Genomic DNA, 12874 nt, shown 5'->3' with positions numbered 1-12874 from the left:
ACTAAAATGTAAGATTATGTTAAGCAGAAAGTGCATTTCTGTAGTTGTTTTAAACTACAGTGTTAGTAAGAACATCTTGTTGCAAAATTGTCTGACCATAGTCAAGGTTGTCCATTTAAGCAAAGGCTTGTAATTATTCAGAGGCATGTATTTTTATTTAGAGGGTAAAATAAAGCTCTAGAAAGCGTGGTGGAGTCAGCATGCTGTTAGTGTGGCTGTTCGTTCTAAATGCTATTGCTGATTTAGGGTATTAAGAGCTGAATTGGTGCCATAGTGGCCTTTGTCCAGGACAACGTGGGACAAGGTTTATGCCAGCCTCATTATTAAGTATTGTCTGGCCCTTTCAAGTTCATTTAAATAAAAAAAAAGGACACATAAAGTTGAATAAATGGTGCTTGGTATTTTCAGGATAGATATTTATAGTATTTGACAAAACCAGCCTCAGATGCTTAATGGAAATCAAACATCAGTATTTATTTGCATGCTGTCAGTATTTATTTGCATTCATGGCGTGCTGTGCATTAATCATAGATGGATACAGAGTTTGCATATGCTAATGCCTTAATCCTGGGCTGAAAACTGTTTAAAAATATATATTCATGTTGCATATATTTGTATAAATACTTCTTCCAAGTTTAATGGTCTGAATTAACCATAGAATTGTTCTAGTGAATTAAACTTAAACTCTTAAATGAGATGTCTTCTCCTTAGGCATGCCTGCAGCATCCCTGGTGACCCCTGCCGATGTTATCAAGACCCGGTTACAAGTGGCTGCCCGTGCAGGCCAGACCACATACAATGGACTCATTGACTGTTTCTGGAAGATTCTCCGGGAGGAGGGGCCTCGTGCCTTTTGGAAAGGAGCTGGAGGTATATCTTGATGACTTACACCTGAAACTAACAATGCCGATAATGTAGAAAATCCATTTTGAGACAGAGGATTTATACTTTAAATGGTTAGTCAACTCGATTATTTACTCACTCTCATGTTGTTACAAACCCATATGACTTCCTTTGTGCTCTGGAACATGTAAGAAGATGTCCAGAGTGCTCTATTCCATACAAGGAAAATAAATGGGGAGTGGGGCTATCGAGCTCTAAAAATGACAAAAAAGCGCCATAAAAGTAGTCCTTATGATTCATACGCTAGTTTCCAAGTCTTACAATGCCTTACGATAGCTTTGTGTGAGGAAAAGACATCAGATTCTTATGTGTCTCGTCACTGACATAAACCTGGCATGATGCGTCTTGAGCCGCCTTATACTGATAAGGACATCTAAGAACTGCATAGAAGGGGCAAGAAATAAATGACCAAAGTTCAGCCATGCAACTCTGTGGTGCAAGCTGATAGGTTCTTTGACTAGTTATCTGTTAGCCAATCGGCTCACTCACATTTTACATGCTAAGCCAATCAGCTGGCGTGAAAGCTGATTGGTCCTCTGACTTATTATCGGGTAGCCAATCAACTTGAGTCTCTCTCTTTGTCTAACATTTAAATGGCTCAGTTTTGCTGATAAGCAGGTTACTTTACAGTGAGCAGCGAGAGCTTTTTCTTTGAAACCCACCTCCACCCGAGCTACACTTGTCTAGATGTACTACACGAGGATTGTGTCTTATGTCTATTTGTGCAGCAGCATGTCATACATGCTCGATGCAGCATGTCTTGCTTTTTGTCTAATTGTACAGCAAATGTCCACATGCTAACTCTGTATGTATGTATATTTTCTAGCATTTGCAAGTCTCAGTACTTGCTCTGCAGCAGCAGCATAGCAAATCTAGTCCGCCAAGTCCAGTATCCCATCTTAATGTTAAACCCACATTTACATGCTAAATATTTCAGAGAGTTGTCATGACAGAACTTCGTATCAGTCTTTTCCATACACAAAGCTTGCGAATGTTTTCAGAAGACTTGGAATAAAGCATGTCGCACAGACTACTTTTATGGTTCTTTATGGTGCTTACTCTGCCTCATTCCCATTTTATGGTAAAAGGGCATCTGGATCTTTTGCAGTATATCTCCTTTTGTGTTCCACAGAAAAAAGAAGGTAATACGAGTTTGTAACAATATGAGGTTGAGGAAATGATGACAGAATTTTCATTTTTAGTGAACTAATGCTTTAACTTACTAGAACTCTTCAGAAACAGGAACAGCAGCTCTTCACGTTTGCACTGATGTTTAACTTTAAAGTGTGTCAGACTAAGAGGGCAGGTTGATGCTTCTGAAATGACTGCTTATTGATGCTTAATGCTAAAGTTTATTGGCATTTTTTATTCCTTCTTCTCAGCACGTGTGTTTCGCTCTTCGCCACAGTTTGGAGTAACACTGGTGACCTATGAGCTGCTGCAGAGGTGGTTCTACATAGACTTCGGTGGACAGTAAGGCTCTCAAACTTCCTCCTACCATAAACTCATCCCAATCCAAAACTTAATAGTTTTGTAACTTTTTCTCAAGACATTTTCTGACAGCAAAAAACAGGAAAAGGTCTGGGGGACAAAATATGATCGTTAAGAGCACTGAAATGTCAGAAGCATTGACATTTTTTTAACAGTGGTATAGAGAGGGTTGGCTTTCTATCAAAGACCCTCATTTCAATGGACACTTCATTGTAGCTTGCAAGGCAGGGAGACCTAATTACTAGACAAGAAAGCAATCTAAAGCCTGGACTGAAAGCTGTTTGCTGTGGCATCGTTATCTCTTATGATGAAACGAAAGACTCTCTGTATGATGTAGAAAGGGTCAGCTGACTCACTGTAGTCTGGAGGTGACATTTCTAGAAACACTCCTCTATAGCCACATGGCTCCATGTGTCCAAGTCATTTGAGGCAGGGAGAATTGCTTTGACTGGAGTCTGTTCCAGTTCGAGACAGAATGACCTTATTTTCCCATGGAATATTGTGCTTCCCTGGAACCCAAAAACCACAGACGCATATGAAAGAATATCCTATATTCAAGCCTAATGTATGTGTTGATTGTTTTCATACTTTTGTTTATATATCGATTCCCATGGTTCACTGAAGGATCAACTACATTTAATAAAGCGCTGCCACAATTATAGTAATTTTTTGGTCCTCTAGCATGATTTTTAACAAAAGAAAAAATACATCTTACAAATTAAAATAAATACAAAACAAACAAACAAAAAAATCTTGTTCTAAAGGGTTGTTCTAAACAGTTTTAATGGCTTGAAACTTTTTTAGTTTAGACTTTAATCAGTGTTTTGTTATTCCTTATAATAGGCTTATTAGGTGTCATCACTAACCAGTTAGTATTTAAGAATTTCGATATAAAAACAAACAATTTATTTGTATTACTAATTAGTTAATACATTACTTTCTAAAAACACTTCACTGAAAAGTTTGTTCTGAAAAGTCCAAATTCAGAATAATATATATACTGTATTTTCTTGTTCATTGTCACACTTTTGTTATGCACTCAGCAGCATGCGTTTCTTTCTTATGATGACTTGTTACGTAAACCAGAAACACAATCAGTCATATTTTACAATAATATTATTTTTGAAATATGTGTAACCCAAGGAATGTACTTAAAAGTAATTAACTTCATTGAAAGTCAGTAACTGTATTCTGATTAAAAAATTTAAAATGTAATGGTGCACTACTTTTTGTACTAAAAGTAATTAGATTACACTCCACAGTGCACACAATATCAAAAATCCACACCATCACACATTATGATCAGATTTATTACAGTGCATGTGATAAATGTATTACCATAGAAACAGTTTGATGTAGTTCAAGTTCCCCAGTTGTTGTTAAGGTATATTGAAAAGTTTGCTGGTAATGTTAAGACCCCTAGATGCTTCAAACTGATCTGTGCAAACACGATTTTATGATCTCATTCCATGATTTAGGCTAAAATGGTAAGAAGACGCTCTAAAATAGGACCTGGATCCTTAATGGAAAGGTATATATATAAAAAAAAAAAAAAAGAGAACAACAAACTATTCTGGTCTATTCATTTTCTTTGCATTCCATAACCTGAGGGGAAAATACTGTTTATTCTTTTTGACGGCACACAGCAGAATGTGAAGTCTCTCCACCTTCCTCTTTTTTTTTTTTCTTCTTTTTTTTTCTCCTCATCCATCTTCTCTTCCTCTCTCCTCACCACAGAAAACCAGCTGGCTCTGAGCCTACTCCCAAGTCTCGGATCAGCCTCCCGGCGCCAAATCCTGACCACATTGGTGGCTTCAGGTTGGCCGTGGCCACGTTTGCTGGCATTGAGAGTAAATTTGGACTGCATCTACCACGATTCCAAGTGACTGCTGCCCCCAAATCACACCACGCTTGAGGCTTATGCGTCAACCTGGATGTGCTGTTTCCAAGTGTTAGGCTGCACTGGAACAAACATACATTTATGAATCTCTTTCTTCTTATTGAGAACATAAAACCTTCAGCAGATGAACTGGAAACTATGTTTTATGTTATTATTAGTGCAAATTACAGCTTTTCTTTAACCCTTTAAGCTTGGATGGGCCCGCGAGGAAAAAAAAAAAAACATTCGTCAAAATATTAGCAACTACAGTCTTGACCAACACAAAATAGGTATTGTTTTAAAGCTTAGAAGCTCTACTTTACAATGCAGGTAGGCATTATGACCAAAACTGAACAAGTGCTTTGAATTTTGCAGACAAATCAGAAGTGTTCCGTTTTTATATATATATATATATATATATATATATATATATATATATATATATATATATATATATATATAAAAATTGCACTGTACATTTTATTGCAATCAGTAAAAACATTAAACTGTTCAAATAGCCATGTGTCATATGTTGTTGGAAAGCTCTCAAAGAGGAGAATACAACCAGCCTATTTGTTCTACTCACAGACAAAGATTTAGTGAGTAATATATAAGTATATGCCATTGACAATTACGTTGGTGTTACTTGTATGCCGCATTTTTGCATAGAACTTCACGAAAATAAATGGAACATAAAATATCACATACCATTATTTAAAGGATTTTCTTTCAAAGGAGCCCAAACACAAGGTAATCAGATGCATAGATCATTAGATAATCCACAAGAAGCACAACGTTACAAATGGCCACCAGGAGATGGCGCCAAGTAAATAACACAGACTCGATGCAGACTCATTATGTCAAAAGGCACTCGTTCTGTGAAATCTCATTACTAAAATCATGTATCCATGCTATGCATACCTTTAGTCATTGTTGTGTTTGCATGTGTAATTAGGTCTTATGTAAAATTATCTTTTATTTGTTTGGAGAGGCTTTTGGACATGTGCGGATGTTTTTGCATACTATGCTGAATTATTTTTGTAATGCTATAACTTTTGATTGATTTGTCGTATCAACACAAAATTTTACTCAGTTACTGTTGACATGATTAGGAACAAAACAAAAGCCGTTTTTTGGAGCCACCTTATTTTCACCCAGAAATATATAATGTCAAATAAGAAAAAAATTGTTTTGGCTCAATAGTTTTGTCTCAGAATTGATCATAATCTAGATCATTAAAAAAAATGATATCAAGCACTTTACTCTCCTTTTTTTTTGTTTTTTTTTTTTTTTTGCCTTTAATTTATTTTGGCTCTGCCACTGAAACAGGAAATCTTTAAAAACACCTTCAGAGCTTAAAGAGTTAAAGTGCAAAATAAATGGGATGATGTTTAATATTTTTTAAATCTACCACAAAGTTATGGATTGTTTCGTGGAATTGTAGTGTGACTTTCATTTATTTAAAATGTAAATCAAATAATATATTTTATGTTTTTGGTTGTTTATAATGATTTTCTCTTTACCTTAAAGTAAATTTGGTGTACCTAAAACTGTTAATGCAAACCAGTTAGAGAATATTTTATTGATTATGTGGACACTCTTTACCTTTGAATGTATTATACTGTAGTTTTTCATGTTCATGTTTGCATCATTTAATGAGGCAAATAAATTTTAGGATTTGTAACAGTAATTTAATGGTTTGTGCAAAATGAGAGACAGTCAGGTTTTGCAGGTAACATACTGTATGTCAGTCTAAGGTTACTGTATTTAGCAAGTGAATGATGTTAAGACTCTAAATTGAGCTGTACAATAGAGCTGAATGTACCACAGTGTTTAAAGAGTGTGCCTTACTGTAAGTATGGCAGCAATACAGGTACTAATACAGAGAAGTGTTTATTAAAAGGAGAAGCCAAAAGTAGTTGCTGGGAGCATGTTTTATTTGTCAATAATTAGACCTTTTAGCCACACATTGCTTACTTAAATTTTTCAATAAAATTTATGTTAAACGTCTTTTGATAAGCACACAATAACTGTTTGCCAATGCGTGAAACATTAATCTGTAGCTGAATCACTGAAAAGTGGCATATTTACCAACTATTATATGAATTAATTTGTAAATATTTCATGCAGGAGGCTCAGTACAAAAATACACACACACACACACAGTTCAAGTGTAGCAAAAATCACATTATCAACCAATGTTTTCCTAGCAGCAAGATATCATCGCGACTTCACATTCACATTTTCCCAGTTCTAGAAGCCATCATTTACCAATAACTGCCATTAGAGTAATGACACAGAACATCAATTACACTAAACAAATTGTATATAAAACTCACGTAGAACGTTTACATGCGCAGTTTTAATTAAGCTACAGCTCGTTTTGGTGTAGTTGAGCGACAGTCTTCATCTGTCAGTTGAAATTTACATGACCAATGTGTAAAGTATTCGGGTTCAATATAAGTTAAGCTCAGTCGACAGTATTTCAGACAATGTTGATTACCACAAACATTATTTTGGCCCAAAAAAAAAAAAAAGTAGGGGACAAGTCTAATTTTTTTTGTTTGTTGTTGTAATCAATATTATGCCACAAATGCTGTTGATTGAGCTTAACTTGTGTTGAACGCAGAATATTCCTTTAAATACGTCGCGCTTCAATGCCGAGGCCAACTGTGGTCCAAAAGTGTTTACAGTACATGCTGGATGAAGCCGAGCTACAATCACAACATCTAGGTCTGTTAGTCCGACTTTGCAAAAATCAGAATGGTATGATTTCAGTCGGACTAAAGCTTTACAAGACATTTTACAAGGACCAATTATAGTTTTAGTCTGACTGAAAAGTGCATGTATACGAAATTCCTGTAACTGAACCAAATTTTTATAGGCTACCAACGTAACAAATTACTGAGTAACAGAACATTAATTTGGAATAAACAGCACAGTACGAGTGGACATGCCGGCTAAATGGGTGCGATACATCAGGCTCAATCTGTGTTTGGGATGAACAGATCCTGGATTCATTTTTATGCTGCCAGCTCCACAGGCCCCTCCTCCTCACCATCACCCCGGTTGGCGCGGATCTCCATCAGCGTGCGGGCGAAGCGGGCCCATTCCTCACTATGGGGCATGGCCAGCTGCAGGCAACAGATGAGTGTTTTAGTAATCCATTGCCAAAAAACCCCCACCACATGGCCACATCAAGAGCAAAGCTACTACACATTACATGTGCTGTCACAGTGTGGGAGAGGAGAGAGATCAGCACACATTGTGATTCAGAGACAGAACAATAAAGCTGCTTGTTTGGCCTTTGAGTGCTGAATATTTATCGTGTCAGTTCTCAGGAAGGGGAAGATGCGGACTATGGACCGGCTGGGAAACGATGTGGGATCGCTTTCTGCTGTCAGTGTCAGATTTAGATGAGAAAGGACGACTGCCTGCCGCCCAGGCAGAGAGAGAGAGAGGGAGAGATAGAGAGAGATCTACAGGGTATAATTAAACAGGAATAGAGAGGTGGGAGGAGATGACAGCCACTTCCAAACCAAAGACCAAATCAAGCTCTTTTCTAGTACAGCAGGGGGTCGCAAAAGGTCTTTATCAATAAACAACCTTATAACTAAGATATACTGTATATACTATATACACTATGTATACAAGTATTTCACTTTCTATTAAAGGAATATTCTGCGTTCAATACAAGTTAAGCTCAATAAACAGCATTTGTGGCATAATGTTGATTAACACAAAATTAATTTAGACTTGTCGCTCCTTTTCTTTAAAAAGAGCAAAAGTCTGGATTACAGTGAGGCACATACAATTGAAAGTAAATTGAGCTAAACTTGTATTGAACACAGAATATTCCTTTAACATTATTTTATATATTCTTTTAAGGCCAGAAATATGCTGAACGCAAGTACGTGAACGTACACCCAAACTCTTGACCAACATACAGTATATAACATATAACATATATAACATATAACATATAGAACATGTTTTTGCGTTACTGTGCAGTAACAAACCAAAATACTCAAGGGGGCGATAGAGTTACCTACAAAATTTTGTGCCATAAAACCAGATGTTTTTTTTTTGTTGTTTTTTTTTTTTTTTTCAGGTAAATTGCTATAAATATATTTACTTTAACTACCTTGCTCAGCAATATTCTCTTCAAATTGTTGCTCCACCATGACAGTTGTTGACTTGAAAGAGAAAACTCACTACAGAAGCGGACAGTTTACACTAATGTCTGCTAGAGCACCCCCTTGTGACAATGATGAGAATGAAGTACTTGCGTTGTGTTACAAATTGCAGTCTGACAGATTTTGGAATGCAAAAACACACGGAATCGAGCTTGTGTAGCTTGAAGCGTCTGCCTTGACATACTTGTGTGTTTAGAGCTTCACACTTATATTTTAGCTAATGTACTACTCTGGTTTACACTTGAAATACGGTATTGCAGTACTGCTAATATTGATGGATCTTGTTTGCTAAATTGCTAGCGTTGGATTTCTTTTTTCGCAAAAGCATCTGCCATACAGACTGCTCAATGATTAATTGTAAATGAATGTAAATGAAATGGGTCAGGACACAATTCATAACAGAAAACAAGTTGCCGCAAGGGGTGCTACATTAGCGTTAGCATAAACTTTTTTCATCAGTCAATTTTCTCGTTCACACCCCAAAAATGTTTTGCATCCGTCTGCACTGTATTTAAATTATTTTCCTATGTAATCATGCGCTAGACTTGCATTGTTGACTGTATCGTGCATCTCACTGTTTTTTTCAGGGTCTTGCGCAGGAGCGCCATGTTTTTTAAATGCCATGTCAAGTTGAAAAGAACTTCAGCTGGTAAAAACACGCTGTGAGACACCTGCGTTCTGCTCTATTCGAGGTACGTGACTGCCTCTGCTGTCTTCACTGTTGACAGAGGCCATGTTGAGTGTTTTTTGTCAAAGTTTATGGGAAGCCTCCAGTAAATAAGCCCCCATTCTACCTTAACATAAAACCCTTCAACTTTCCTTCACTTCATTTTATTGATGACCCACCATTAACTTTAACCCAAGGAGCCCACATGATGTTCAACAGACGCACTTTCCAATTACCACAATACACTATGCTAAAATTAACTCTGCCCCACACAGAAGGCAAAACCCGGAGACTGAAAGGAACACTGCGAACATGGGAGTCCTGGTGGTTTGCCGCTCTGTGGCGGTGGTTAAGTCATGTGGAGACTGTCTTAAAATAAAAGATTTAAACAAAACAAGCTAGCCACGCAGAGACATTGGTAAACATTCAGTCCCTTTATTTCAAGAAGAAGAGAGAGTTTCAAATTGCAGGGAGAAGGAATTTCACTTCCACTTGTGACATTACAACACATTTTGACTTAAAGGTATAGCTCATCCAAAAATAAATAATATAAAAAAAAATTCTCTCATCATTTACTCACCCTCGTGCCATCCCAGATGTGTATAACTTCCTTTCTTCTGCTGAACACAAACAAAGATTTTTTTAAAGAATATTTGTAGGTCTGTAGGTCCATACAATGCAAGTGCATGGTGACCAGATCTTTGAAGCTCCAAAAATCACATAAAGCCAGCATAAAAGTAATCCATATGACACCAGAGGTTAAATCAGTGTCTTCTAAAGTAATATGATAGTTGTGGGTGAGAAACAGATCAATATTTAAGTCCTTTTGTACTATAAATTCTCCTCTCTGACCAGTAGGTGGCGACAAGCACGATGAATGCGAATCACCAAAAACAAAAGTGAAAGTGGATATTGAGCGTAAAAAAGGACTTAAATATTGATCTGTTTCTCACCCACACTTATATCGCTTCTGAATATATGGATTTTACCACTGGAGTCGTATGGATTACTTTTATGCTGCCTTTATGTGCTTTTGGAGCTTCAACATTTTGGTACCCGTTCACTTGTATTGTATGGACCTCCAGAGCTGAAATATTCTTTTAAAAATCTCCATTGGGATGGCATGAGGGTGAGTAAATGATGAGAGAACTATCCTTCTGAGTACATTTATAGACATCAGTTTACAAAATTATTACAAGTCAAACTGCTGTTGTAAAAATTGTACTCCATATTAGTCAATGACCCTTGCTGCTGAAAAAAAAAAAAAAGAAGAAGCTTAAACCAGCCTATACTGGTTTACTGGTCTTAGCTGGTCTCCCAGCATGGACAAGCTGGTTTGTTAACTGATTTTAGAGGGGTTTTGCACACTTTTCAGCTGGTCAGGCTGGCTTAAACCAGCTAAAACCAGCATTTTCAGCAGGGCTATGTTTTGAATCATTCCTGTATATGATATACGGGAAAAATCAATGTTTAGGGATTTGGAAATCAGAGGGGCTGGTAGGCTAAACATTGCAGGAAGTGCAGGGGACTATAAGGTATACAGTACCTCAAAGGTGAAAACACAGGTGGAGGAGAGTGACACTGAGAATGAATGAAAATTGTTTTTGTTTTTTTGGAGATTTAAAGATTAAACTATTTTTACACCTTGTATGTAGAACGTAAATGGATTTGTTTAAATATATGATTTATCTACTGTTAAACACCTGATAACAGTGTCTGGACTTATTTAGTAATTTAATATGCTATCAAATTTGTTTCATGAATCCAGTTCATGACTTCAGACTCTTTAGGTTTTGTTCGTGAAGCTGCTATACAACTGAAAATGATCCTGAGAGGAGAAAGATAACAGTAATTTCACACTTTATAGTGACTAGTTACGGACATTCTGATTCATACCTCTCCAACGTCGTATATCCACACACGCCCCTCTGAGTCTCCCACGGCAACCTCCTTGCCCCCAGCGGCCCACCTGACACGGTTCAGAGCGGGGGCTCCCTCTATAGTCACACTAGCGGTGGGCACCTGCACTCAAAACACATCTCTAATCAAACACACAGCATTCCAAATAAAATGTTCACTCCCAGAGATTTTTATTGCTCAGGTTGAAGAGACTTAATGGAGTTCTTAGTTCTGCTTCATGTAGGTATCAACTTTGAATCAGATGTTTCTCCTAAAATTAATTATGAGAAATAAAAATAGACACAAAAGAAGCAGTAGTTAATATACTGTAAGTGTATAGATGTACAGTATAAAATAGAGGTATTAATGTGGGGACCATAAATCAGCAAATTTGTTCTTTGAATTTTTTTTTTTTTTTGAAGAGAAAGGTTGATGAGATATTATTAAAATAATAACTTATACTGAAATCTCAGTCTATGGTAATTACTGTTGTATCGGCGAACACAGTGTATGACATTGTTGAGATCTCTGGCGAAACTCTAGAACATGTGAGATTATTAGGGACAAACAGGAGGTCTCAGCAGAGGTCTCTTTTTCCTTTTCATTTAATCTCATTACTAAGGTACCTTAATCCCGCCATGGAATCGAAAAAATCTAAAAAGTAATTCTGATTTTATATCTTGTAATTGCAACTATTCCTCGCAACTGCAACTTTATTTCTTGTAATTGTGACATTGTATCTCACAAATGTGAATATTTCTTGTAACTGCAACATCATATCTCGCAAACGCGACTTTATTACTTGTATCTTGACTTTATATCTCGCAATGTACTTTATATCTCGCAATGTACTTTATTTCTCGCAATTTCGACTTTATATCTCACAATTGCAAATATCTCCCACAATTGTGACTTTTTCTTGTAATTGTGACATTATATCTCACAAATGTGACTATTTCTTGTAACTGCAACTTCATATCTCGCAAATGCGACTTTATTACTTGTAACTTGATTTATATCTCGCAATGTACTTTATTTCTCGCAATTTCGACTTTATATCTCGCAATTGCAAATATCTCCCACAATTGTGACTTTTTTCTTGTAATTGTGACATTGTATCTCACAAATGTGACTATTTCTTGTAACTGCAACTTCATATCTCGCAAACGTGACTTTATTACTTGTATCTTGACTTTAAATCTCGCAATTGTGACTTTATCGCAATTGCCAATATGTCCCGCAATTGTGACTTTATATCTTGCAGATGCAACTTTATTTCTTGTGACTGTAACTTCAATTATATATCTCACAAATGCGACTTTATTACTTGTAATTGTGACTTTATATCTTGCAAATGCGACTATTTCTTGTAACAGTGACTATATCTCACAAATGCAAGTTTTTTTTCTTGTAACTGTGACTTTATTTCTTACAATTGCAACTTTATATCTTGTAATTGCAACTATTTCTCACAATTGCGACTTTATTTTCTTGTAACTGCATTTTGCAAATGCATATATTTCTTGTAAATGTAACTTTATATCTAGCAATTCTGACTTTATATCTCTCAATTGTGTATTGCTCCTAATTAAGTTTATACGTAATTACGAGAAATTAAGTTGCAATTGCGAGATATAAAGTCCAAATTAAAAGAGACATAAAGTTGCAATTGTGAGATATAAAGTTGGAATTACCTTTTTAATTATTTTGTTCCATGGCAGGATCAACACACAATACATTGCTGTCTAGGAGAAACAAATGAGATATTAAAGAGATATCCTGTGTCATTTTCTTTCACACTAAAACACTGAAGAATAAAAAAGCAATCTCTCTCTGTGT

General features: G+C 36.2%; 2 protein-coding genes across 5 annotated transcripts in view; one reads left to right on the top strand and one right to left on the bottom strand.

Annotated features, from left to right (window-relative positions):
- LOC127425278 (electrogenic aspartate/glutamate antiporter SLC25A13, mitochondrial-like) overlaps window positions 1–6191 on the top strand; it is a 54520-nt gene extending 48329 nt beyond the window's left edge. The window contains exons 16-18 of the mRNA XM_051671041.1: window positions 712–870; window positions 2286–2376; window positions 4132–6191. Of these exons, the coding sequence (XP_051527001.1) occupies window positions 712–870; window positions 2286–2376; window positions 4132–4309 (428 nt within the window). The 3' untranslated portion in view covers window positions 4310–6191. The remainder of the gene's footprint in view (window positions 1–711; window positions 871–2285; window positions 2377–4131) is intronic.
- Window position 6192: 1 nt separating this feature from the next.
- Window positions 6193–12874, bottom strand: part of LOC127425279 (cytoplasmic dynein 1 intermediate chain 1-like) — a 95649-nt gene continuing 88967 nt past the window's right edge. For all 4 annotated transcript variants that reach the window (XM_051671042.1, XM_051671043.1, XM_051671044.1 and 1 more), the window contains 2 exons: window positions 11033–11158; window positions 6193–7407 (listed from right to left, as the gene is read on the bottom strand). In XM_051671042.1, the coding sequence (XP_051527002.1) occupies window positions 7297–7407; window positions 11033–11158 (237 nt within the window). In that variant the 3' untranslated portion in view covers window positions 6193–7296. The remainder of the gene's footprint in view (window positions 7408–11032; window positions 11159–12874) is intronic.

Source organism: Myxocyprinus asiaticus, chromosome 34 (assembly GCF_019703515.2).
Source record: "Myxocyprinus asiaticus isolate MX2 ecotype Aquarium Trade chromosome 34, UBuf_Myxa_2, whole genome shotgun sequence".
NCBI classification, from domain to species: Eukaryota; Metazoa; Chordata; class Actinopteri; order Cypriniformes; family Catostomidae; genus Myxocyprinus; species Myxocyprinus asiaticus.
The sequence above is the reverse complement of the archived record's forward strand: the minus strand, read 5'-3'. Positions and strand labels throughout refer to the sequence as shown.